Source organism: Ictalurus furcatus, chromosome 1 (genome assembly GCF_023375685.1).
Source record: "Ictalurus furcatus strain D&B chromosome 1, Billie_1.0, whole genome shotgun sequence".
Classification (NCBI taxonomy): Eukaryota; Metazoa; Chordata; class Actinopteri; order Siluriformes; family Ictaluridae; genus Ictalurus; species Ictalurus furcatus.
The window spans coordinates 13,446,442-13,473,012 of NC_071255.1; the positions used below are offsets into that span (position 1 = coordinate 13,446,442).

The window sequence follows — 26,571 nt, forward strand, 5'->3', positions numbered from 1 at the left end:
TAAATAACTGAATTTGAAAATGAACTCGCTTATGATCAAACACGGCTAATTTGTAAGGATCGTACAGATGCTTGATCATGAAATTCCAGGACTTTCGAGGACTTTTCAAGCACTATTTTTCCCCCCAAGGACAATACAACAGATGTCATACATATTCTTTATTTCTTTTTAAAATTTGTCTTCAGCACAATATCAAGGTGAGTGACAGGAGCACCGTTGCGAACAACTTTCAATGGAAAATTGCTAAACGTCACTAGATGATGTCATGTGCTAATTAACAATCATTACGTCATCACGTCGAGCACGTCTCTTGCATTCTGCCAAGTGTCAGCCCTTTTGTTTGACAACGGGTGTGCTGTGATTTCGGCCATATGTAAAATGAACACTCAGACAGAAAGTTAAAAGTGAATGAATGTGCTGCTCCTCTCTACCACTCACTGAACAGAGAAGCTGCAGAGAGGTGTGTCTGCAGCGGAAAAGCAGGACCTCGCCCTCACGGGGCAGTACTGGCTAGTCTCTTCTACAGAAAGTAACCAAGGTTTGCCCAAAAAGTCGCTAGATTTGTCACTAGGTGCTTTTTTGAGGGAAAAAAGGAGCCCAAGTAGTGGACCGGAGCGGTCTTTGTTAAAATGAGTGAGTGAATAGCAGGAGAATGGAGAGGGGGTGCAGTGGGGAAGTTGAGTTAAAGGACTGTATTCGTGTTCTATCGAAAATAAACACTACAGTTATTTAGCGATTTTGTATTTATTGACTTTTTATGATAATTCAAGCACTTTTTAAGCACCACCAGATAGAAAATGGCTATTTTCAAGGTTTTACTGTACTTAAAAGTTCAAAAAGCCAAATTCAAGCACCTTGTACGAACCCTGATTTTATTATTTACACACAGAGGTTAGCGTAACATTAGCTCACTTGGTAGCAAACAGGAAATCTTTCAAGATTAAGGTAAAGAATGTAGGTTAAATTAAGGTGTTCCTAACCTTTGTGTATTCTGCAAAAGCAGTGGGATGTGTAGTTGTAAGTAATGTATGTGCGGCATACAACATTACTGACAGTACTACCGTATTGATGATACCACCATTTAAAAAAAAAATAATACTGTGGCATCGGCGTTATTTTGAAGCTTTAGTATTGTGATACTACTGTTGTTCTGGTATACCATGCAACCCTACAACCTATATGACCGGATGTTGTATGTAAATAAAACGTAGAGTCGCATGGTATCCCCAATCTCCATATCGAAGTCATATACAACAAAACAAGCATGTTTTGTTTTCTGAAGAGCAATTCACTAATCAAACAGTCAAGACGTGGTTCAGCTCCGAGATGAAACCATATCAAGTCTAACATCAGTCCGTATGGGATTTCGTGGAGTTTTTTTGTGATCATTGCGGCCAAAAACGCATGATTTTGCTGCAACCTTTTGGGCTTTTTTGTTTGAAACTACTTGAATTGGCAAAAACGCAATCGTACCAAATAGCTTTGCACGGTCTTTCACAGTGATATCTGTTGGTAAATGAGACCTTTTAGCTGTACCGTGTTTGATGCACATGAATCGAAGGGGGTTTTTGCTGAATGCGTGCTGTGATGATGTCACGTGACATGGCTTTGATCAAATCTGCGGAAAATCTGCGGTAATTTTGAAAAATTGCAAGCTTCTCCCAATATTGTGGCAGAAATAACTGGAGTCGCATCTGAATTTGGTCAGATATGGATGTGGAAAATAACACGCAGTAAGGGAGATCTTTATTACTATTCTTCTTTAAGCTTACTGATAAATTGCTGACTGAACAATGGCTGCCTCTCCTAAGCCAACCTGCAAGGCAAAAATCTGGGCAACATGCAAAAAAAATTATTATTATTATTTTTTTTTTTTTTTAAATAAAAAAACACAAACAAAACAAAAAAAAAACCGCACACACACGCACGCACTCTACAGTGCGGATAAAATAATATAGACGGGTGGTAAAACCTGCGTCGTGGGGCTTCCGGGGAGTCGTTGGGTGCCACGCCTCGAGCCACAGAGGCGAGGAACTCCTGCCTCTTCTGTTGCACCAGGCAGGCTGCACGGATTATCTTATGGCGAGGGGTACGGAGGTAGGGCCTGTTCACTTTCTGGGCAAGATCCTCCGTTACCATCTCCAGATCAGTCTGAGGAGAGCAACGGAAGTGAAGAGCTAGATTGTATTCACAAAGACTGTACTCTAGCAAAATGATGACTAACTGGTAATGACTCCGCATTCGGTGTGGCAGATGTTTTTTTTGTTCGTCTTTTTTGCAGTAGGTTTTAGTAGCAGTAAGTTAAGGTAAGTGGAAACAGACGTAGTGTTACCTGCATAAGTTCAAAGATCTCTTTCTTGGTGCTTTTGGGCTCCAGAAAGAAACCATAAGGGTAAGAGCACTTGAGGATACGGCGAGTCTTAAGAAGTTCATGGACTGCATCTTCAATGAAAGTAGTGTCTGGAGCACCTCCTTCCCCTGCAATAGCAAGGCAAGGAGTTTTCATTTTGTATCTAATAGCAGAGAATTGCTGCTCTGACGAGAGGCGTTTGTGTGAGACGAGTGCAGAAATACACAGCCTTACTTCCACTCAGGACTTTGCTCAGCTGCTCCATCTTGTCTTTGGCCGTTTTGAGGAGACGCTCTTCCAGCTATATGAAACAATAAGAGGGGACATTAGGACTGAGTGTAACCCTACTACAGTGAGAAAACTGCTAAAACAAAACAATCCATCACCTGGTAGCTGTGCTCATGATTTTTGAAGCGTGTGTAGTAGTGCATAAAGCGATCGAGTTCCTGGTAGCTCTTGTGCTTCTTCTCAGCCTGCATATTTCAATAAAAGCAGAAATGAACTTTTACTTTAATCAGTGCCGATGACTGCAGAATCAAGAAAAGTTTTTATTAATATTCTTCACTAGAGCATAAAAATCACTATTTTTGTACATACACAAAGTGAGCATAATGAATAAAAATGTGTGTGTACCTCCACTGTCATTTCTTTAGACTGCTCTTCCACCTGTTGAATGACCTCGTAGCGAGTGCAGCGGTAATAGCCTCCTGTAGAAGAGCTGTGCTTCTTCCACTCCTCTAGACAGATCCAGCAAAAATCATACTTACACTGTAGAGACACAAGGCAAACATATGATCACAAGAGTACACTGTGACCATGCTTATTAAAAACGTTGCAAAAGCCTACTGTGATGATTTAATAACCATTCAATTCTGTTTACTACATTTTGCGATTACAAAACAAGCTAGGGAACCTGTGATGAAACTGGTGACTATAAATGAAATGTTGTATCAGTAGTGCAGAGGATCGAAATTGTGACCAACATTGCAACAAGACATGCTGCTGTAAGAAAATAAATCAACGAAAGTTTAATACTGGGGCGCAAGGTGGCTTAGCGGTTAGCACGTTCGCCTCACACCTCCAAGGTCCGGGGGTTCGATTCCCACGGTAGCCCTGTGTGTGTGGAGTTTGCATGTTCTCCTTGTGCTGTGGGGGTTTCCTCCGGGTACTCCGGTTTCTTCCACCAGTCCAAAGACATGCATGGTAGGCTGATTGGCATGTCTAAAGTGTCCGTAGTGTATGAATGGGTGTGTGAATGTGAATGTGCATGTGCATGTGAGTGTGTGCCCTGTGATGGATTGGCACCATGTCCAGGGTGTACCCCGCCTTGTGCCCGATGCTCCCTGGGATAGGCTCCAGGTTTCCCCGTGACCCCGAAGGAAGGATAAGCGATGGATGGATGGATGGAAGTTTAATACTATAACAGCACACCCTGAAGAGTTTTATTTATCTTATAAAACACAGCAATTTGCCAAAACTTACATTTATTTTTTTAAAACAAATAAAAATAAATAAATAAAATAAAATTAAGTACTAAACTATGATACACTTTACGTTTTATTGTATGTTTCCTCACCAGCCTCTTTTTTTTCCCTCTTTTTTAAATATTTACATAAATGTTAAATGTCTACTTACAGAATTCACCATCATAATTTTTCTTTAGAAATAAACTGCTTTCCATTTATCATTAGACATAGTTTATGTAGATCAACAACAATATAATTAATATAAACCTATAAATAATAAATATAGTTAATAAAAACCTATCATGTGAATTAAAGTCAGCGCTACTGTTAGAAGGTGCGGTTATAGAAAATTAATCACCTTCTGACTAATCAGATTTAAAAACAGCAGCAATATGGTCTATATAACAATCCCTCCAGGATTTCGCGATATTGCAATCGCAGAAATTACCGCAGTCGAGTAAACTCCATAATATTTGCAGGAGCTTGCAATTTTTCAAAATGACCGCAGATTTGGGCCGAGACATGTCATGTGATTTCACAACGTGCATTCAGTCAAGACCCTCTTGGATTCATGTGCATCGAACATGAATACAGCTAAAAGTTCTCATTTACTAACAAACATCACTGCGAAAGACAATTTGGTGCAATTGCGTTTTCGCCAACTCAAGTAGTTTTCCACAAAAAAAAAAACCCCAAAAAAGTTGCAGTAAAATCATACATTTTTGGCCGCAACGCAGCAAGTGCAATTTCGGCAATTCAAAAAAACATTTTTTTTTTAAAAAATAAAATGCAAGGTTGTATCGTTTTGTTTTTTTTTAAAAAAAAAGCCGCAGCAAAAATCACGCACTTCTGAACGCAATAATCACAAAAAAGACTCCTATACAGACTAATATAAGATATAAAACTCTAATAACCTTTAAATGAAATAATAATGGAAAACAACACAAATACAAAAGAATGTCATGTGACAAGTATAAATATCTTGACCAAATAAACAATGTGCATCATGGTGAATTGGAATATTTATTTCTATATCAATGTATGTTCATGTCCAATATCAGAGTACACATCACTGATTTATATAAGGACATCGCTGCCTTGATATTTATTGCTTCAGCCAAAAAATAACTGCTTTATCCTGCAGCACCTCAACAAACACTTCAAGTAGTTGGCAGGTAGAGAGAGAGAGAAAGAAAATAATATTAAGGAAAACATTAAGGTCATGACCGAAGTTCAATATTTATGCCCTGCATCTCAGAGTAGAAACAAAAAGAGCACCTTGGCACACTGCATGTGGTTGCAGCCTTCATTCTTCTGAATGGGAGACTTGCAGTTGGCACAGGGTTTGGAGTTGGTGAGTAACCACAGACAGTTGGCAGCATCTTCATACGCCTCACTCACACCTGCCACTGCAGGGGAAAAGGACAAAAATAGATTGTCGTCTTGTTTCAAGCACAGACAACCACACAAGGCAAATTTTCATATGATTATACAATAAACATGACTAGAAACCAAACTGAGATTCTTATGTTTTCACTGCAGGGGTAGCTTAAGACAAAACCCTTACTATGTAAATGGGAATTTTTTACACAATTGTTCCTTACAAAACTTATAGACATGTAAAATGGTTTCCACACATAGGTGACACTCCGGCAATGCACTCAGTTATATTTCATCCCATTCAAGAAAATTACAGTCATTAACACCAATCTGTGAACACTATAGATCAAACTAGATCACTATAGGTCAAATGTCATGTGTAGTGCTGCCTCGCAAACTTCTCTTCTACAAGTCTGAAATACAATCCTGACATGAAAGCAACGATGTGCCAATTTTAAAAAAATAAAAATAAATTTATCTTGGAGCTCCAATGCATTAAAACCCTAACACTGACAATGGTTAGTACTAGGGCTGGGCAATGTTTCAATATTGTTATAAATGATTATGCGATACACTTTTCTGAGATATCGATGGCATGGTGATGTATTTTATATTTATTCTTTAAAATATTTTTTATAATTACAAATTAAATGGTACTGAATATATGCCATTGATTTGACTTGATCTTATTTGTCTTTGTAGGCATTTTTCAAAAAAAAAAAAAAAAAAAAAAGTACTACTGTCAAACTTAGTTTAACCTTTTTTGTTTATTTTACTGCAGTTTTGCGGACAGTTTGTTAGCTAAATTATATATCGTGATACACATCGTGTATCCCAGAAGTGTCCTCAAGTATCGTGATACGATATTTTTGTCATATCGCCCAGCCTTACTTAGTACCAGTTATATATTTGTTGTTCAGGTGTATAGCAAATCCATACTCACGTTCTTCTGGCTTCATGTCAGTGACCTTCTGCAGCCACATTTTCCATGTTTGGCAGTCACAGGGTTCATGAGCCTCCCCCTGGCACTCCCTGCATATTCACATATAAGCACACAGACACTGAAGCTCAGGGTGTGTATACAGGAATGTGCAGAACATCTAAACACATATCCTGTAAATGTGCTTAATTTCACGTTTGTATTCTGTGCATTGAGCACTTCAGCACTGCAATAGCTAAATAAGGAAGGCATGTGTCATTATTTCACTTATCACAGGCTGTCCACAAAAATAAAATAAACAAATAAATAAATAAAACCACCATAAAATTGAAACAGACATCAACGTTTGGAAAGCCACCACAGAAACAACAATAATTTTGCTGAATTGGCAGACTAGTGATTCTCAGAGTGCATCAATGCAAAAAGCTGGACTCTTAAGTGAAGAGTGGTCATTTATCGTTAGTGAGAGGGATGGTTAACAAAATGGAGTTATATCAGTGCAACAGCAGAGCTCTGTTCCTGCCATACTTGCTTAGATAGAGCTATGAGCAAATGTTCACATGGCATATGGAGGAATGGAGACAAAAGTGCACTGAGGTAAGTGTAATGAGGCCTGGCACAATCAGTACTAGACACATAACTGAAGACTGTGCATGTGTGCAGTTTGAACAGAAGGGACCGAGCTGCAGGGAAGGGATGATCAGCGATTTGCCATGCCAGGAGGCAAAATACACATGTACGCCACAAATCACAAAATACAAACACACACGAATAGTTTTCACAAGAGCAAAAATCTAACATTTAAGCCAATATTTTCTTGTCCAAAGCCATAAAAAAAAAAGAATATTTTAAATCTGCTCTCAAAATTAGAACCTGCCAGCGGATGGTAATTATGGCGCTGTGGTGGGAATCAGCACTGACCAGCAGAAGAGATGGCCTTTGCCGCAGTCCACAGCCGGGGCCTGGAGCAGAGAAAAGCTGAGTGGGTCAGAGGAGCTGGCACCAGGCCCCTGCCTCGCTAAGCGTACCGCTCTCTCACAGCCTGCCCGCGGGCACCACCGGATGGCAGGGTTGTTCTCCACAAAGGCCTGGCAGAGAACACCGGAGAGAGGTAGCAAGAAGGGGGAACAGGAGGGGAAAGAAAAAGTTTAAAGAAATACAGACAAACAAGTCAGAGAGATGGACCCAGTAAACCTAGTACATTTTTAAAAATCAAAACAGCACAATCTTTTTTTTTTTTAAACCGATGCATCCTCATCCTTTCACATGAGCTTAGCAACTGTACGTTACAAGACGTAGTAATGTGTCACCAAATCTAAATAAATATATAGGCCGTAAAACATTGTACAGCACAAAGCAAGTGATCACTAATGGGGGTCTTTAAATTATCATAATGCAGTTGGGCTTGAAATTAAAGTGGGTATTTTTTTACTAGCAGATCGAGACAGCCATCATGTCCGTTAGTAACCTCTACCCTGACCAGCATTACAACAGAACTAAAGCATCCCAGCAAAAAGATTCAGAGTTGTTATGGCAACATAATGAATAGTTATTGGGCACACAGCATGAGACGCGTCATTCCAAGGCATGTTCAGATTGCAGGGGGAGCGGATCATTACTGTTGTTTCCCCCTATAGCTCACATTTCAGGGTAAAGTTAGCGGCCTTAGCCAGAAGTCACATTACGCGTCGAAGTTCCTTCGAGAAAACGTGACTGGAATTAACAGCTGGCGATTAAATTAAAAAGTTAGGTCAGTAGACAGTAAAATCTGTATCTTGAGTACAAATTTATATTGAAACAAAAACAGCAAGTGTACATTTATAAAATAAATAAATAAATTAAAAAAAAACACAAATTATAAATAAATAAATTGATTTCCTTACATGAGGCTTGACCTCACAAGGTATCACATCAGGTTCTTAAAGGGAAAACTGCACGACAGCAGATTATAAAATGCAGCACCCATCAGTGTTGTCCATGACAAGGTTATACCTTAATGTCAAACTGAAGGTACCGCTTGTCCATCTCCCTGGACACAACACTTTCTATAACCTCCACAGGAACCAGCTGGAAGCAGTCATAGGCTGGGCAGAATATGTTATGAGCCTCTCCCTCCTGGATCTTCATATTCAAAAAGCTGCCAGAGGAGACACTTTACTAAACAAATGAATCAAGTCTTTAGTGGACATATTAAAGTCCAAGTGTGGGATGAAAATAGCACATCTGTCATAAGGGAGCATATGGCATGCATCTTGCATCTAATCAGTTTAATTTTACTGGCAACAAACAGCCTGTGGAACAATGGGGATAAAAACAAGTCTCACCTTTCCCAGCATGACCTGCAGAACTCATGCCCACACGGGATATCAACAGGCTCTTCGAACATGGAGGCAGCACACATACATATACCACACTGAAAGAATAAACACAAAGCAAAAAAAAATTAAACAAACAAACAAATAAATAAGAGTGAGAGGCTTTCAAGAAGTTTGAGGTGATACACATGCATACCAGAAGCAGGCCAAATGGGAAAACAAAAATCATGAGAAATCTAAAAAGTGCTGTGGATAAGAATATATTCATGTCTCAAGTATCAGAGGAGCTGAAACCAAGTGCACATTACACGAGTTTAGCCGTGATTTCACAGCCACCACCCCTCCTCCACCACCCCAGCTTGTGGACACCTCGGTGCACGGACCCGTGGTGACTGCTCATGAAGCGCGAGAGATCCAATGATGCAAGTTTCTCAGCCTGCAAGCTGTCACAGATACTGATATTTCAAGCAAATTTGAGATTCTTGACAATGTTTTATGGAGTGTGAGCACCAATGACTTGGAGAGGAAAAATTTATCTGTTGTCAAGCACAGCAGATCCCTGAATCCAGATCTCATCCATCTAGCTGTATGGGCAAGAAAGTCGTGTAGTGTGCACTCTGCTTTCTGTGACTTAACACTCGGATGAAACAGTGCATTTGTCACGTTAAACATCATCTTGTCCATTCAGTGATCCACTATAAAGCTCCTCTATTCTGGACTGTGGTTTTACTGTAGAGTCTACAAGTGGCCACTGTGAAAAAGTCATTGTTTGACTACAGTAACTGTATTGATACATTCATAGACTGCCTGTCCTCAAGCTACTGTCTCTCGAATAGAAAAGGCTCAGTAGATCGAAGCGTACATTGTGGTCCTGAAAACTGATCAGTAGATATTGCAGAAAATTAAGCAAAATACAGTTACCATCACACATTCTAATGCACACTACGAATTTCTCACAAAACATCCTCCATGGGGACAAATTGGGAAATAGTGTATGTGCTAAATCTGAATGCAGACTAGTATACATATAAAGACCTAAACTGTAAAAATGACAGGGACACCTCCCTCCTACAACATGACTCACTGAGACGGAGCTAAACAGCATTAAAATAATAGACTTGTACAGCGGCCATATATTTTTTTTTAAAAACGGTTCATTTATGTTTCTGGATTCTCACCAGGGAGCGGTCGTCATCAGCGGGCGAGAGGCTAATTTCGTCAGGTGACGTGATTGAGGAGCGGGTGGTGCGTGGCGTTCGCGGTGAGGGTAGTGTATCCCAGGCATTGTAGCCTTTGGGTGGAGGAGTGGGCATCTGAACCCCAGAGCGCTGACAGCAGTCCTCAGCATTGGACATCCACGCCTCTAGAAGCTTCTCTCTGTCCCAATCTGTGTAGAAGAGGTATAGCGTATAATAAGTGTATCATATTGCCGAACTGTCTGATAGATCATACTAAAATATTATATGTTATTTTATTTTTTATATATATATATATATATATATATATATATATATATATATATATATATATATATATATATATATATATATACATACATATACACACACATATACATATACATATAAAACTTCACTTCAGAATTCATTGTCTAATTACTTAGTCTTCTAATCTTATGTGAAAAGAATAATATCCTTGAAATTCAGCCTATGGGAATCCCTCTCTCTCCCTAGTCCAAAGATTAGGAACAGGATATTAAAATAATAGCATTTTACAGGGCCCAAACAGGCCCTAAAGCTGGTCACACGTCACAATTTATGAGGATTTGCTTAATGCACAAGTTTAAACTCGGGAAGCGCAAAGTCCAGTCATATAACACCTTGACTGTGCTGTTATGTGAAACATGCTCAGTTATCCTGCTCAAGCTCAACAACTCATACAGCACTGTAGTGTAGTACTCAAGTCAGAGTACCATGTCAAAAACTGATTTAAACCTTGACCTCCTGCACCACTTCCACATAAGGGAATCCCGATCACTAAATTATGGCACATTTGAAAACTTCTAAGCCAAAATGCAGGTTGTTAGCTGAGCCACTAGAGGACCCATTATTTAAGTGAGCGTTTAGAAATATATGTCAACACAATGCAGTTACAATCTAGCCTCACTATTCTCCAAATTTTGGTAGACCTATACTTTAAAAAAATAAATAAATAAATAAATTATATACACACACACACACACACACACACACACACACACACATATATAAAAGAATAATAATGATAATAATAATACAGTTGACCACTGTCGACAGCACCACTAACAGAATTAAGACTGAGGTTTAAAATTTAATAGTAAGAAGGGGAAAGGTAGGGAGAGGTCATTTTTCTCTTTTCATTGTATCTTCCAGGTTACTAATAGACTAGCAAGTTACTAATATACAGTGCTCACTAATATTGGCACCCTTAGTAAATATGAGCAAAGAATGTTGTTGAAAATTATCTATTGTTTATCCTTTTGATCTTTGGTTAAAAAAAAAATTAAATTCACAAAAAATACTCTGCTCTCATGGATATCAAATAGTTGCAAACAAAACAGTTTATCGAAAAAAAAATTTTTAAATTATATTATATATATATATATATTATATATATATATATATAATATAATTTTAAAAATTTTTTAAAAGATTTTAAAAGATATTTTTTTATATATATATATATATATATATATATATATATATATATATATATATATAAAATATATATATATAAAATATCTTTGTTGAATATAGGTGTACATTTAAGTTTGGTGGTAAGACAAATTAGAAGTCAGTGGGTGACAAGGAACAAAAAAGTAATGCTAACCAGTAAAAGATTTCAAATGACCGAATCTGTTACGGAGAACGATTAGGTCTTCAGTTGAGTTTTTGCGAAAGACTGTTCATGTATAACCTGTAATTATAAACACTGTCTACCCTTTTGCATTTACAGAATTTATTTTTAAAAAAATTTTTTTTTTTTTTAAATTTACGTTCTAAGGAGGCAAGACCCCATATTTTAACCTATACTAGCAAAATCCAAAGAGGATAGACTTGTAATAATAGCAAATATGGTGGAGCAGAACTCTGCCCGTTTTCCCCATGGGCACAACTCAACTAGAACAAGGCCTGATCACATAATTGAAGATAATAAAAGAACACACAGATGCAGCTGTGTGGCTAGCACCAGAGTCTTTAACTTCTAACATTTAATTCCATTTATTATAACATACAAAAGCAAATGCATGAGATGGACCAGTGCTACACACACACACACACACACACACTCTTCACAATCCAGTTTTCAGGGGATATCAGGGTTCAAATTCCATCAAATGCTATTGTGATTAGTAGAACAGGCCAATTTAACATATCCAATATCCACCTGTGTTTAAATAGTCTGATGTTTCCCAACCCCCAAAGACTGAACCTGTCCAAGTGAAGATCCCAACAGATATCTTAGTGTGCCTATGGCATGCGTACCATGTGCCCTGAGGAGAGCCTCTGCAGTGAAGAGAGGAGCCTGCAGCATGTCTGCGGTCTCCACTATCAACATGTCCTTCAGCCTCCTCAGGTCTTGGACCCGCAAGCCCTCGTAAAACTGAGACATAATCAGAGACGGATTAATCATTCAGCTGGGAGTTCTTCATCCTAAATCAGCACCTCCACCAATTACAGCTTTCTAATCTGAAGTGTACTTTATGTCAAAAAGAAATGAAAAGTCTGGACATGTCACAAAGGCTATTAAGCCGCTCACCTCCCTGCGGTCAAGGGCAGCGTACTCAGCCTCGATGTCCTCAGCATTGGGGTCTGTTGAGAAAACCATCTGAGACTCCAGACTTAGTGCCAACTCCTTATGATGCTGCTTCTCTGCACAGTCGCATGGGGTCTCCTTATTGTCGTTCTCAGCAAACAGGTCTGCGTCACGCTTTATGAGAAACTGTGAGGAAAGAAATTGTACATAAACGCAGATTAGTAACGACATGAGAAACACTAAAAATCTGCAAGTTGTTTGAAGAACTTGCCCACCTCCACACACGTCTTCATCCCTGAGGCGGCGGCATAGTGCAGTGGCGTGTTTTTCTTGTTGTCAGTGGCGTTGACGTCAGCATTCTCGTATTCGCCACGGTCCAGCTTGGCACCGGTCCACTTGAGGATCATCTGGAGGCAGTCAGAACGACGCCTCTCATCCTCGTAGGGCCGTGCCAGGCGCGGCTGCAGCGTCCCCTCTGCCAGCAAGATGTGTGGGCCCATGCACAGCACGTGCAGCGCAGTCTCATTGTGCACGTTGCGCTTGTTGGGGTTGCCATCCTTGCTGAAGAGGAAGGACCTGCGGAGGAAAGAATGGAGAGAAGGAGATCAAGGTAACTGGATGGAAGAAATTAACCTACTTAAGATCATTTCCCCAACTAATGAGAAGAGCTGTATAACTTATGATTGCCTGGTTACATTATAAGTGGAATAATTCAAACTTTTAACTAAAGCTTGTTTTGTATTGTGCGATCACAGCAAGCTTTTAACATTATTACTTTCCACAATGTATGAAATTATCCCAATAAAATCTTGGTCCAATTTTATAACCCAATTTTATATCCATGTCATTTTATATGATGAAGTTCCTCTAAATATGTTTAGTCCCTGATTAAAGAAAATGACTACGTTCTGCTTACGGAATCAATCCGAGCAATCCGGGCTTGTGCAGAAAATGGGGTCACAAACAGAAGTATTCTTCAACGTGAGCTTGAGTTAATAAGGATTTTTTTTCTCTTGCCCATTAACATGTTTTGTTCACCTTTTACCATTGCTACTACAATATTTTGTAGCTGTCCTGTGTGTTTCATATACTCCCATACCTTACTCTTAGTGGTGTCTCTGCAGCGATCACATTCTGAGATCAAAAACTCTTACACTGACAAAACTTGGTTGTCAGATGGTCACGACTCAGTCGCTGCAGGATTTGGTGATTTTGCAATCACAGAAATGAAGGCAAAAATCAAGTAAACTCTGCAATATTCGGAGGAGCTTGCCATTTTTCAAAGTCACAGCAGACTTCAATGTGAAGTCAATGTGAATACAATGTGTATTCAGCCAAAGCTTTCTTCGATTCACATGTCTCAAACAGGAGCACAACCAAAAGGTTTTATTTACCATCAAACATCACCGCTAAAGGCAATTTCATGCAATTGCAATTTCACCAATTCAAATAGTTTTCCACGAAAGTTTTGTTTTTTTTTTTTAAAAATCCACCGTTTTGGAAAGGGGGGGGGGGGGGGGGTAGTGGACTGACAATTGCACTAATTTGGTCCGCTGAGCTCAACTCACAAGCAGAGAATACTTAACAATGACCATTTAAAAAAATATATATATTTTTTATATCTGCAACATTAAAATAGGGTCAAAAATCATACAAGGCACAGCCAGCTTAACTTACACCCATTTCACTAGCTAGAGACCAGTTTTAATTAATATTTTTAATTCAACTTTTGTCAAATATAATGAGGATAATAAACATGTACTGATAAGGCAAGAAAAAAGCCTAAGCCTCTAAGCATAAGAAAAGAAAGAAGAAAAATAAATAAATTAATTAATTAAAAAAGACAAAACACCACTCCAGAAACCAACAACCGGGATATAACATATGTAATTTAAGTATAATTACATCTTCATGATCAGGACAGCAAACTCTTTCGAGCATCTAAAGACACATTCCCAAAACTGATGGGAGTTTTGCGCACGTCCAAAAATACATGTATTATATTAGCTTATTGTATTTACAGTTTGCACACAGTGGATGTGATGAGCATTTTTGCCAACATTTTATGCAACTTGGAGCTTATGCACATTTTAAACAGTATCAAAATTGATTCCTTGGGTTAACTGCACATTTATTCGTGTTCTCAACTGTTCCACAGCTCATCAGAAATCCCCACAGCAATCTCCTCTGCCTGTGCACATTTGTAAGAATTAGTCTCTGCATTAGCCTGAGCAAGTATAATATGCTATAAAAAAAAAAAAAAAAAGAAACCGTCCGCTTGGTGTAAGGCTTATTGACGAAATCTTGTCCATGATATGATGACGAGGTTTCATTTCAGACCGAGATATAATAGATGTCAAATTTGCAAATAACAGAAGAAAATGTAATGATGTGATTTTATATTTATCCTGTAATTGCTGAAAAACATTGCTACAAAAATGTTTTTCGGAAACATTGTTTAGCCATGTGTCTTACACACGCATCGCAAAACAGATTCACTTCCGTTTCGCTCAACATAAATCCATAGAAGACACAGCATTCGCGTAGAAATACAAATCCTTCCATCCAGATGTTGAGATGCACTTATATTGCTACTTAAAATCCCAAGTAGATTAAAACATATATGCAGCTTTGTTTACTATTCAACTGTAAGCTTGCTCTACTTTGTCCCGTTCCTCATGGGACAAAGGGCACCAATAGCACAGACACCACAGTTGGTCTGGACTGGACAGAAGGTCGCTTACACGAAGCAAACGTTTTGCTTACGTGTCACATCCTGCGTGAATCTGATGTATGGGGTTTAGTTTAATTTTATTCACATCCAGCAGACAAAAACAACCCAAGTGAAACGTCCCAGACCTTCACTCAAACTGTCCACCATAAAAAGACAATAAGCTCTGAGTTCCTTTCCAATGACCAGAGAAACATCTGCGATGAGCTGCAAAGTACAAAATTTGTACTTTATGATCTTTAGTAACGTTATCTACCATCTTTGGCTGTGTGGTCATAAACTGGGCTTGACACTAGCATCAATGGATATCAGATACACCAGAACTGTGTAAACAGAGCGTAAACTCCAAAAGCACTCAAAAAGTTGTTGCTTTGGCTCCGTACTTCAGATATGAGCAACTACCAAGATCAAAACGCAGCTTTAAAATCAGATTTAAGAAATGGATGGTCTGCTTGGAATAAAAGTGCATTTCTAAATTACAGAATGTTTCCTACATCAGTCCCCCACAGAAATTATCGCGAAATCAAGCAAACTCCACACTATTCACAGGAGCTTGTAATTTTTTTTTTGGCAAATTCGGGCCAAGACACGTCATGTGATGTCATCACAATGCTTATTCAGCCAAAGCCCTCTTTGATTCACATGCGTCGAAGATGAGTACAGCTAAAAGGTCTCCATTACCAACAAATATCACTGCGAAAGCCTGTGCAAAACAATTTCTTGCAACTGCAGTTTCACTACTTCAAGTAGTTTTCTGAAAAAATGCACAATAAACTCTGAAAGTTGCATCACAAATTTTGAAAAAAAGACGCAGCAAAACCAAGTATTTGTCCATAACCAATCACAAAGAAAGGAAATCCTGTATGGGCTGCTACATGACCAATTTAGGTGAAACCATTTGGACAGATGAGACTGTCAGTTCAACAGGATATGCATATTTTGTATTGGGAAAACATCCGGTGACACAGACATCGACGTATCCCTGCTGCTGATGCTAAGTCAGGCATGTACTGCATTCAGCATTATATCCTGCTACTTGGACTAACTGAGGGAGCTGGTCTGTCAAGAACTCTTCCCTCCCCCCCCAGTCTGATGAGGTTATGTACAAAAACACTGTGAGGAATTTGGTTGTGAAAAAGCAGACATCTCTAACAATTGAGACTTCTCTATAATTACATTACATTACATTTACGGCATTTGGCAGATGCCCTTATATAGAGCGACTTGCAGAAGTGCTATGAAGTTTCTATAAATAAATACATCCCGATACTTGTTTACTAGGTCACGGACTAAGAATACCATCAGTCTTAACCCTCTTACCCCTTAGTTCCCACAGTACTATGTCCCACAACCCTATATTCCCCATAGAAACAGCACGCCAACCCCGAGTTCCCAGGCCAAAATGGGCCCCAAAATTAACATTTTATTTTTAACATTTTTAGGCCTTGAAACAACTTATAATAATGTATTTGTGTAATATTACTTTGAAAATGAAGCAGTTCAGTGTTTTTACTCCACTTAGAGCACAATTCTTAACTAGAGAAATGACGAAAAATACTCGCTAAAATCCTTATACTCATTTAGAAGTACCATATGAGCATCAGTGTGGTCAATGCCTTGTATATATTAAATATATATTGAATAAATTCAAGTAAATAATAAATAAATAAATAAATAAATAAATAAATAAATGCATTTTAGCACCAAAAGTCAAGTTACTGGTGATAATCAGACCAGCAGGTAGTGTTTTCACGAATGCACAGAAATGGTCCCGTTATGACTCCAGACCCCTGCAGTGTCAGTCGCACTGGTTGTTGCTGAAGATGAAGACGGATCAGGGTCTGAATCAGGAGGGTTTGCGTCTCTATCAGTTTCGGTTTCAACATCGCCTGAACTTTCACTGCTGTCACTATCTAGAATCCTCGCTCTCGCCTTTGTAACTGTGTATGTTTTCTTTTTTTTTTCCCCCTCACTGTTTTAGATGTACCTGTGTTCACTGTACATGTAACTTTAGCTGGAACATGATTAGCTTTTCACTTTGGCATTTTTAGTTCACTTCTACTATTACACCAATACTCACGCTTGGATCTTCATCGTAATGACGGCATAATAACGTAATCACGTCGTGACATCATCAACCTTCCGGGTTAAAAAATAATAATTAAATAAGTAAGGAATCATAGCAGAGTAATGCCGGTACACCGGCCTTACTGGGATAACGTTTACGCTGTAAAGCCGCTTTATCGGCCTTACGGGTATTTGGCATAGACGACCAAGCCGGTATATCGTCCTTACGGGAATAGATCAAAGACGGGCAAGCCGGTTTTTCGGCCATACGGGGTAAGAGGGTTAAAACTCTGTTGGGAGATAATACAGTAAGAAAAACACACAGACAACACAATTCATTTAAAAATAAATAAGTGAATAAATAAATAAATAAATAAATAAATAAATAAATAGATAAATAAATAAATAAAAGTGCTAATTTAAGTACTTCAGGAAGAGGTAGGTCTTTAGATGTTGTTTGAAGACCGCCAGTGACTCAGCTGTTCGGACACCTAGGAGTTCATTCCACCACCTAGGTGCCAGAACAGAGAAGAGTCTTGATGCATGCCTTGCTGGTGCCCTGAGAAATGGTGGCACCAGTGTAGCAGTGCTAGAGGATCAGAGGGAGCGTGGTGCATTGCGGGGTGTGATCAGTGATTTGAGGTAAGTGGGTGTTGGTCCATTTTTGGCTTTGTAGGCAAGCATCAGAGTTTTAAATCTGATGCAGGCAGCTACAAGAAGCCAGTGGAGGAAGCGTAGCAATGGGGTGGTGTTGGAGAACTTCAGAAGGTTGAAAACCAACAGTGCAGCTCTATTCTGGATCGGGTGCAGAGGTCGAATGGTGCTCAGAGGCACATGCTAGGAGTGAGTTGCAGTAATACAGTCTTGAAATGACAAGAGATTGAACCAGCACCCGAGTGGCCTGTGTGGACATTGTAAAGGAGAAATCGACATGACTGTGTCAGGTTAGCAACATGAGAGGAAAAGGATGATTGTCCATGGTCACCCCAAGGTTGCGTGTAGTGTTGTGTCCGAGTCCATTTTAAAATGGGAAGAAAACAAAAATCCCTATCAGCAGCGTTTATGATATTTACCACATTAAGAAGTACATTTCACATTTTAGATGCAATTCAAGACCAGAATCACCAAATGCTAATGTTTAGGGGTGGGTGATATAACTACAATCTTATTTCATGATAAAGATAGGTTTTCTCAGGTCTATCAGTAGTATTCAAGCAAGAAATACTACGGAAATTGAATAAAGCAATTAAATGTAAAATAAAATAGACTTTACTGTATGACACACAGTGATTCTTATTAAATGTGCTGAAGTTATTCAGCCAAATAAGTGAGTGAGTGAGTTTCTCTTTGTCTTTTGTTGTTTGATTAATATTAATGACACAGACAGCAGGAGGTTTATTAGATTTCTGTCACTTTAAGACCTAATGCACAGATCTAATATACTGTATCGACACACCTCCGATTTCTTTCCCAACTGTTTACATTCACTTAAGACATACACGAGTGTGCTTGTAAGAATACTCGGACAGATCTACATTTTAGGTGTGTATTTGACCGTCCAAGTGTAATAAGCCACTAAAGAGAACTCAATCCGGTACTCGCACAATGAGAGGGCTTTCTGTGTACCCGCTTCAGGTGTGTGCGCACAGAAAGCCCCTGGTCAGGCAGGGAGACATTCATTCATTTCTTATCTTAACTTTATGTTATTTATTTCATTATCTCTTTTCATGTTACACATGAGGCAGACTCAACTGTACTCCAAAATCTCAGAGTCCGTGTCAAGTTCGAGTAGAATTTTACCAGAGTGTGTGAAAAGTCCAAGCTCGTTCATAATTGGACTGGAGTCCCGACCCAAGATCAAGTATCCCAACTCTAGCATGCAGTAACCGAAGGTGGGATCAGAAAGTTGTCCAGGGAGATCACAAGATCCTGACATGGTGATGAATCACCTGGGAGGAACAGCAGTTCAGTTTTGCCAAGATCGTAGGGTTGGCGGTTCGATTCCCGGCCCACGTGACTCCACATGCCGAAGTGTCCTTGGGCAAGACACTGAACCCCGAGTTGCTCCCGATGGCAAGTTAGCGCCTTGCATAGCAGCTCTGCTACCATTGGTGTGTGAGTGTGCGTGTGAATGAGACACAGTGTAAAGCGCTTTGGATAAAGGCGCTATAAGTGCACCATTTACCATTTAGGATATGACCTCACCAAGAGAGTGAGTACAGAGGGAGAACAGAAGAGGACCAAGTACTGAGCCTTGTGGGACACCAGTGCAGAGTCTGTGGGGAGTAGATGTATAGCCCCTTCCACAACACCTGGTATGAGCAACCTTCCAGGTAGGAAGCAAACCACTACCATGCTGCACCACTAATTCCTAGACTCATGAGGGTGGACAACAGAGTCTTGTCGCTGACTGTCGAACGGTCCAGGAGGATGAGGACTGACGACAGTTTGGCTGATCTAGTAGCACGTAGCTTCTCAACGACAGCCAAAAGGGCAGAGTCTGTAGAATGTGCCGCTTTGAAGGCAGACTGGTTAGGACCTTGGAGGTTGTTCTATGAGAGGTAGAGGGACTGTTGAGTGTAGACAGTGCGTTCAAGGATTTTAGAAAGAAAAGAGAGAAGTGATGTTACCACTGTGTAACATCACCTTTTCTTTTAATAATAATTGATTGATTGGGCGCAATGGGTGTGTGAGTGTATATGTGATTGTGCCCTGCGATGGATTGGCACCCTGTCCAGGGTGTACCCCACCTTGTGCCCGATGCTGCCTGGGATAGGCTCCAGGTTCCCCGTGACCCTGAAAAGGAGTAAGCGGTAGAAGATGGATGGATGTTTGGGCGTTGAAGACACCTGTTAGTTAAGTTTAGCAAGCGTAATTTTCCCACATTCATTCATTATGCATTTCTTCAGCTGTACAACTGTTCCCGCACTCTCTGCTTACGCAACCATTCGGTTGTAATCCAGGCAGAATGTGGTTTGCCGCTGTCCTGCTCTGGATGGCAACATACTGCATATTGCTCCAATCGTGCACATATCTTTCTGCATTAATGGTGCCCTCACAGATGTGCATGTTACCCATGCCATGGGCACCAACACACCCCCATATCATGACATACGCTGGCTTTTGGACCTGACGCTGACAACAGCTTGGATGGTCCTTTTCCTCTTTGGCCCAGAGAACACGAAGGCTGTTTTGTCCAAAAACTATTTGAAATGTTGACTCATCGGACCCCCAAACACGATTCCACTGTGTTACTGTCCATCTCATATGAGACTGAGCCCAGAGAAGTCAGTGGCGCGTCTGGACAGTGTTGATGTACGGCTTCTGCTTTGCATAGTAAAGCCTTAACCTGCATCTGCGGATGCAGCAGTGAATGGTGTTGACTGAAAAGGTTTACCAAAGTATTCCTGAGCCCATGTCAGGATATCCATTACAGACTCATGATGGTTTTTAAGACGGTGACATCTGAGGGATCGGAAATCACGCACATTCAGAAGTGGTTTTCGGCCTTGTCCTTTACGCGCTGTGATTTGACCTGATTCCTTGAACCTTTTAATTATATTGTGCACTGTAGAAGGTGAAATGCCCAAAATCCTACTGATTTGTCTTTGGGGAATGTTGTTCCCAGAGTGTTGGAATATTCACTGACGCATCTGTTGGCAGACTGGCGAGCCTCGACCCGTCCTTGCTCTTGAAGGACTAGGCCTTTTTTTGAAGGCTCCTTACATACTATGATTAGACGATTTCCTAACCTGTTTCAGATCACCTTTTTATTTCAACTTGCCACGTAGCTATTAGTCCTAAATTGTCCCGTCCCAACTTTTTTGGAACGTGTTGCATGCATCAATTTCAAAATAAACATTTACCTTCAAAACACTATGTAGTTGATTAGGTAAAACATCAAATAATAAATAAAAAAAAGTCAAAGTACATTTACAAATCACTCCTCAATGTTTTTATTAGCATTTTCCATACTGTACCAACTTTTTCAGAAATGGGGTTGTATTATAATGATATAAACTGTCATATGGACCTCCCCTACTCTCCAGCAAAAAAAAAAAAACAATCCCACCCAAAAGCATTAATAGTACCAACTTACCAAGTAATAAAAACCAATTTTGAGATGAAGCAATATCGTGTTTTACCTGAGTATCCGTGTCATTGCATGCCTAGCAGCGTAGTGGAGTGGGGTGTTATGTTGATAAGGCTCCCCATATGAGGTGTTTGGGTCCAGTGACTCTTTAAACTGCGGGTTGCCCTCGTACAGCTGGTAGGCGAGCACCTCATCTCCGTTAATCAGAGCCTTTCGAAACTTGGTCGCTATATTCCCCATCGTTCAGCTCCCAGCTCTCTGCACTCAGCACTACTTAGGCTGTGGATCCGGCATCGCGTGTCTCCTGGTAACATCAGAAAGACAGAAATGATCCTATTACACATACATGTTGAGAATGGAAACAGCAGTACAGTCCATTATCCGGTTTTTACTAGCCCACATTTTCAAACGCTCACAAGCCAAATCATTATCTGCCAGACGCTTAAGTCAAATTCAACTCAAGATTTCCTTTTCAGTTTCTAGTAAACACTTAGTGTAGTCCACTGAACTGTCAGAGCGAACAAGGCCTAATGTGTCCACGCAGACATTGTCTCGCTCGATCTGCTAGAGAATGAAGAGTTGGTTCTCCCTGCCGAGGCCCAGCAGTATTCACAAAAACAAAGTCACATGCTCAGCCACATGAGGGGCCTGACAGGAGCAGATGCTGAGCATGTCCTACTTGATCCATTTTTCTCTACTTGCAGGGGCAGAAGTGCCTTTAACGGTGAACTATTTTACACACGTACCAACGTTAGCAGCACCAGGGTACTTTAACTGTTTACGCTAATTAAATATTTGTAACAGCACAACAACCATAAAAAATTCATCCGCACTTCCAGATCATTAAATTCTTATTAAAGCTGAATACGTTAGGCGCCGGGAGAGTATAAAGCATTGCGTTTCATTATTTGCTACCGACAGTTCTTTTTGTGTTAAGAAAATAATAATTGACTTACATGACACCATGCTAGCACCCCACTGACAGAGCAGGATGCCAAAGGAACAAAGTACAGTGCCTATGGAAATGATTCAGAACAACCAGTAAACCGGTTTTCCCTGCTGTGCTTGACAGTTAACTGTATGTAACAATTAGGAAGGCACTTGTATGAAAAGAATAAAAACTGATGGATAAACATCAGGCTCCAAAGGATTAGATATGAAAAAGATCTTTGTCTTTGCAAACCATCATTTCATATTAGTGGTGTTTAATAACTGAAGGCCTGGTAATGTAACGTAATGCAGTAAACCTGGTAAGTTCTACTGCAATCAAACTACCTGTAGTGATAAAGCTGTATGAACACAGTTGCTGCAATTTAAAACTGCATATTGCCTCACAAAGCCTAGTACACACACACACACACACACACACACACACACACACACACACACACACCCCATGACTTTAGCTCCAATGTCCAACTAATTTAACAACTCTGTTTTGGGATTACTCGCTGCACTCCCGCACAACGACTATTTACATGGACGACAATAATCCAATATTAACCTGATTAACACAATACTCCGAATACGAAACTACCATGTAAACAGCAATTTTTTATTACCTCAATCCGATTAAAGTCATACTCGAAGTAAACACAAATGGAATTAAGACATGTGGAGTATTCCTGTTTTTAGTCGCATTATCAAAGTGCATTACAGACATGTAAACACCTTAATCACACTATTAACGTCGTGTGAGTTTTCACCGCATTTTGCGACAGGACACACACACACACACACACACACACACACACACACACACACACGGCAGTGCTCAACCGTTTGACGGCAAACAAGAGAGCACGGCTGCGTCCGAAACCACGTACTTACCTACTATAGGCCTATAGTAGGCGAAATACATGTATCCCGGCTGCTATATAGTAGGCAAGTACGCGGTTGGGACACAGCCCATTGGCTTCAAGCAGTCGTCTATTTGCACATATAGCATGACAAATAATTAACTATACTTGAAGTGTTTGTAAAAATTTTAAATAAAAACACCCAAAACCGTATATGGTACCATAACGAAGACGAACTGTATGTTGATACATGAAATTCTGGAGGGAACGTCGGACGGCGTGGGGATGTAATGACGTGTGCCGTTAATCGATCTATATTCTAGATCATGTAAAACAGGAACATGAATGGAATATTCTAAAAGCAACTCATGTAAACACCTTAACCACAATATTGTCTTATTCAGAATAAGGTCAATAATTAGATTACTGCTGTCCATGTAAACGTAGTCAGTGTCAACAACAGCAGTTATATAAGGCCCTCCAATTTAATATTTAATAAGAATTCTAGGATTTATCCTGGTGAAACATTTTGGAAGACTTTTAAATACGTATTTTCTGAGTAAAAAGTGTTAACCTAGTATTGTTAAGCACGGGATAGTCCATTAATATTGTCGTGTTTCTGCACAAAGTCGCATGAGGCACAACTTTTGCGAGAATGCAGGATTTAGGGTTCAGGCATGCTTCGGCAGGGATCTCTCCAGGTGAAAGGTTGATTAGTATGTATTCCCAAACATCCACCAAAACAACTGATCACAAGTATTGTATTGTGAGCAGGTCAGAGATTCTGAAAGTCATAGTGTGTGTTTTGCTTAAGCCAACAACAGACCTAGGACTACAATTTAAGAGCAAGTGTTCAGCAACAAAAGGTAGTACAACCTCCACCGGCCTAGTGATTCATGCTCCACAGGAGCCAGGGAGACGAGACACACTTTTCCTTCAGGAGCACCAGGGGCTTCCGGCTCGCTCGGCCAACTGCCCTTAACCTACTGAGAGCAGGTTCTGTTAGAGGGGCTGGATTCAACATGGCTACAGTTATACCCCTACTCATACCATCTGTCCACACAGGCACCCAAAGTGACCAGTCAGCTGATGCTCAAGTCTGCTTTTAGCCCGAAAGGTTACAACTCACATACCGAGACCAAGACCATTTTTAAATATGGACAAATGTAAAACATACCCTCTCTGCTTCCTTGCTGTTTTTTCAAAAAGGAAATTCCAGATTTATAGCTGTAAGATTTGCATCATAAAGTGGAACTAAACAGCTTACAAATCGCACTGATTAAGCATTTAGCAAATCATTTCGCTTGTATTTAAAAGGAACACAGGCCCAAAAACACATGTTTTCACTTAACAGAGATGGCAGCAAATTAAATTCCATTATGGACGTGAATAGAAATGAACATTCTAGAGAGTGAACATACTTTCAATAAGCTGTGAAACTTGGAGTCAAAATCAGAAAGATTAACATACACATCTAAAATGCAACTTGTCTTAACCTAAAAACTTTGATATTTGTATTTTACTTAATATAGTGTGAAGACTAAAAAGCATTATGGCAGTGAGTGGGTTTGAAACAGGTTACAAATCATTAGACAGTCATGTAAAACAAATGTATTGTAAAAAAATATTCAAGTTTTTAAACCAATAAATGAGAACTATAAAGAGCTCCACCTCACCACCTACCTCACCATCGTGTTCACCCTTTATCTATACAAACAGATAAATCAGGCAAATAGTCATTAATTTTTTTTTTTCCAATTTTAGGAAATACACTAGTACTCACTATTTATCTTTATTTTGTTTATTTTATTTTCCGTTATATAATTTGTTCATACTATCTTTTCAATAGGTTGCTGATTCAATATTGATGTGAAGGTCTTCATGTTTTAGCTCATCAGTCATGAACTCACGATTAACAACTTGAGTGCCTTTCATGTCACAAACAGCATTTGCAAGTAAATGATTTTTAAAACATTGCCTCTACAGGGAAGCAGAGTGAAATGTACTGACTGGAACACCACACTATAACTACTTTACTAATAGTTATAATTTATTTATAAGACATTTATAAAAAAGTGATTTAGCCTATACACAACAGTTAAAACATCCATCCATTTTCCATACTGCTTATATGACGACACAGGGCTGTGGGCGAGCCTGGAGCCTACCCCAGGGAACTCGGGGCACAAGGACAACCTGGATGGGTTGTCAAACCATCACAGGGCACAATCACACACCCATTCACACACTACAGACAATTAAGAGATGCCAATCTGCCTACACTGTATGTCTTTGGACCGGTGGAGGAAACCGGAGTACCTGGAGGAAACCCCCAAAGCACAGGGACAGCATGCAAACTCCACACACACACACACACACACACACAGGGTGGAGACAGGATTCCAACCCCCAACCCCGGAAATGCGAGGCAAACATGCTAATCACTAAGTGTGTACAGTTACAACATCCTCAATACAACTTGTCAGGAAAGGGAGCAGCACTGAGCAGATATTATCTGAACGGTGAATATAGTAATACTGATACCATACCAGTGCATCAGGTTCAGGAGCGTTGCTGTGGTTATTAAACACAGTGCACTTAGTGACCACTTTAATAGGCCTTAAATGTAGGTATGTAGTTAGAGACTGTAGTTCAGTACGTTCATCTTTCACCAGTGCCAGATTTGTGACCACATGACTGCTTTTGTCTGGTGAACTTTTTTCAACCCAGCAATGGTATTTTAAAACCTTAACAACCGCCACTCCTGATACAGACACACATTATTAGGTCACCGATTGTGTCACTGCTGTGCTGAAAATGGTCAGAAATCTAAATCACATCTGGCCAGCAGTGATTCTGTGATGGAGCTTTTGCACAAATGGCCAGGGTAGAGTTGTTCATAGAAACACAAAGGATGCATCCTGTACATTCCTTCATTTTCTTTCTGCATGCAATCCGAGTTAATATGCCACTTTGTCACAGAGCAACATAATCAGCAGACAACAATCATAAAAAAATAGATAAAGAAATATAGATTCCCTTGTTTATCCAAAGCGAATTATAAGCAAGCCAGGCTTAGCAGTGTTAGAGAAGCAGATAGTAGTACAATCATCACTGATCAGACACAGAGCAAAAAAGGCAGAGCAAGCAAACACACACACACACACACAGTTTCAATGTCAGCCAAAATGAAACACTGTGAGAAAGAGAGAGGCTGCTAAATATGAGGAGTGGATGGAGTGTCAGTAATCAGGAATTTTACAGGACTGTTAGGAAACAACCTTACAAGTCAGACAAGGCCAACTAGCAGTAGTGCCAAATAATACACGTAACTAGAGCCGCTATGATGTCATGATTAGTAATAGTGCATGATTAGGTGGTGACTTCATTTCTGACTTTTCCAAAATACTGATAAAATGAAAATGCATTTCTGTCTATCACGGTCTACTTTTCTCATTCCTTTTGTGTCTGGCTGTGACTCCATCAAAATCATACTCCAGCAACCTCCATTTCTCCATGCAGGAGATGCAGACTACACTGAAAACAGTTTGGCTGTGCAATCCTCTACTGTTTGAAACAGGTTACTTTACTACTTGCGCAGATACGGATAAACATGCCATCGCTGACCATCCATCCGTTTTCCATACACAGGGTCGTTGGGAGCCTGAAGGCTATCC

At 39.8% G+C, this 26,571-nt stretch overlaps 1 protein-coding gene and 1 long non-coding RNA gene across 6 annotated transcripts in view; both read right to left on the reverse strand.

Annotated features, from left to right (window-relative positions):
• ankib1b (ankyrin repeat and IBR domain containing 1b) overlaps positions 1-26,571 on the reverse strand; it is a 36,665-nt gene that overhangs the window by 5,423 nt on the left and 4,671 nt on the right. For all 5 annotated transcript variants that reach the window (XM_053627032.1, XM_053627008.1, XM_053627015.1 and 2 more), the window contains 15 exons: positions 21,148-21,399; positions 12,480-12,780; positions 12,208-12,390; positions 11,934-12,051; positions 9,630-9,838; positions 8,461-8,549; positions 8,129-8,273; positions 7,058-7,224; positions 6,140-6,228; positions 5,095-5,225; positions 2,984-3,118; positions 2,737-2,823; positions 2,585-2,651; positions 2,333-2,478; positions 1,973-2,151 (listed from right to left, as the gene is read on the reverse strand). In XM_053627032.1, the coding sequence (XP_053483007.1) occupies positions 1,973-2,151; positions 2,333-2,478; positions 2,585-2,651; positions 2,737-2,823; positions 2,984-3,118; positions 5,095-5,225; positions 6,140-6,228; positions 7,058-7,224; positions 8,129-8,273; positions 8,461-8,549; positions 9,630-9,838; positions 11,934-12,051; positions 12,208-12,390; positions 12,480-12,780; positions 21,148-21,335 (2,234 nt within the window). In that variant the 5' untranslated portion in view covers positions 21,336-21,399. The remainder of the gene's footprint in view (positions 1-1,972; positions 2,152-2,332; positions 2,479-2,584; positions 2,652-2,736; positions 2,824-2,983; positions 3,119-5,094; positions 5,226-6,139; positions 6,229-7,057; positions 7,225-8,128; positions 8,274-8,460; positions 8,550-9,629; positions 9,839-11,933; positions 12,052-12,207; positions 12,391-12,479; positions 12,781-21,147; positions 21,400-26,571) is intronic.
• Positions 13,728-21,141, reverse strand: LOC128608909 (uncharacterized). The gene is made up of 3 exons (XR_008386137.1): positions 17,430-21,141; positions 17,231-17,292; positions 13,728-17,074 (listed from the first exon to the last, which is right to left on the reverse strand). It is a non-coding gene; the product is annotated as an uncharacterized LOC128608909 (long non-coding RNA).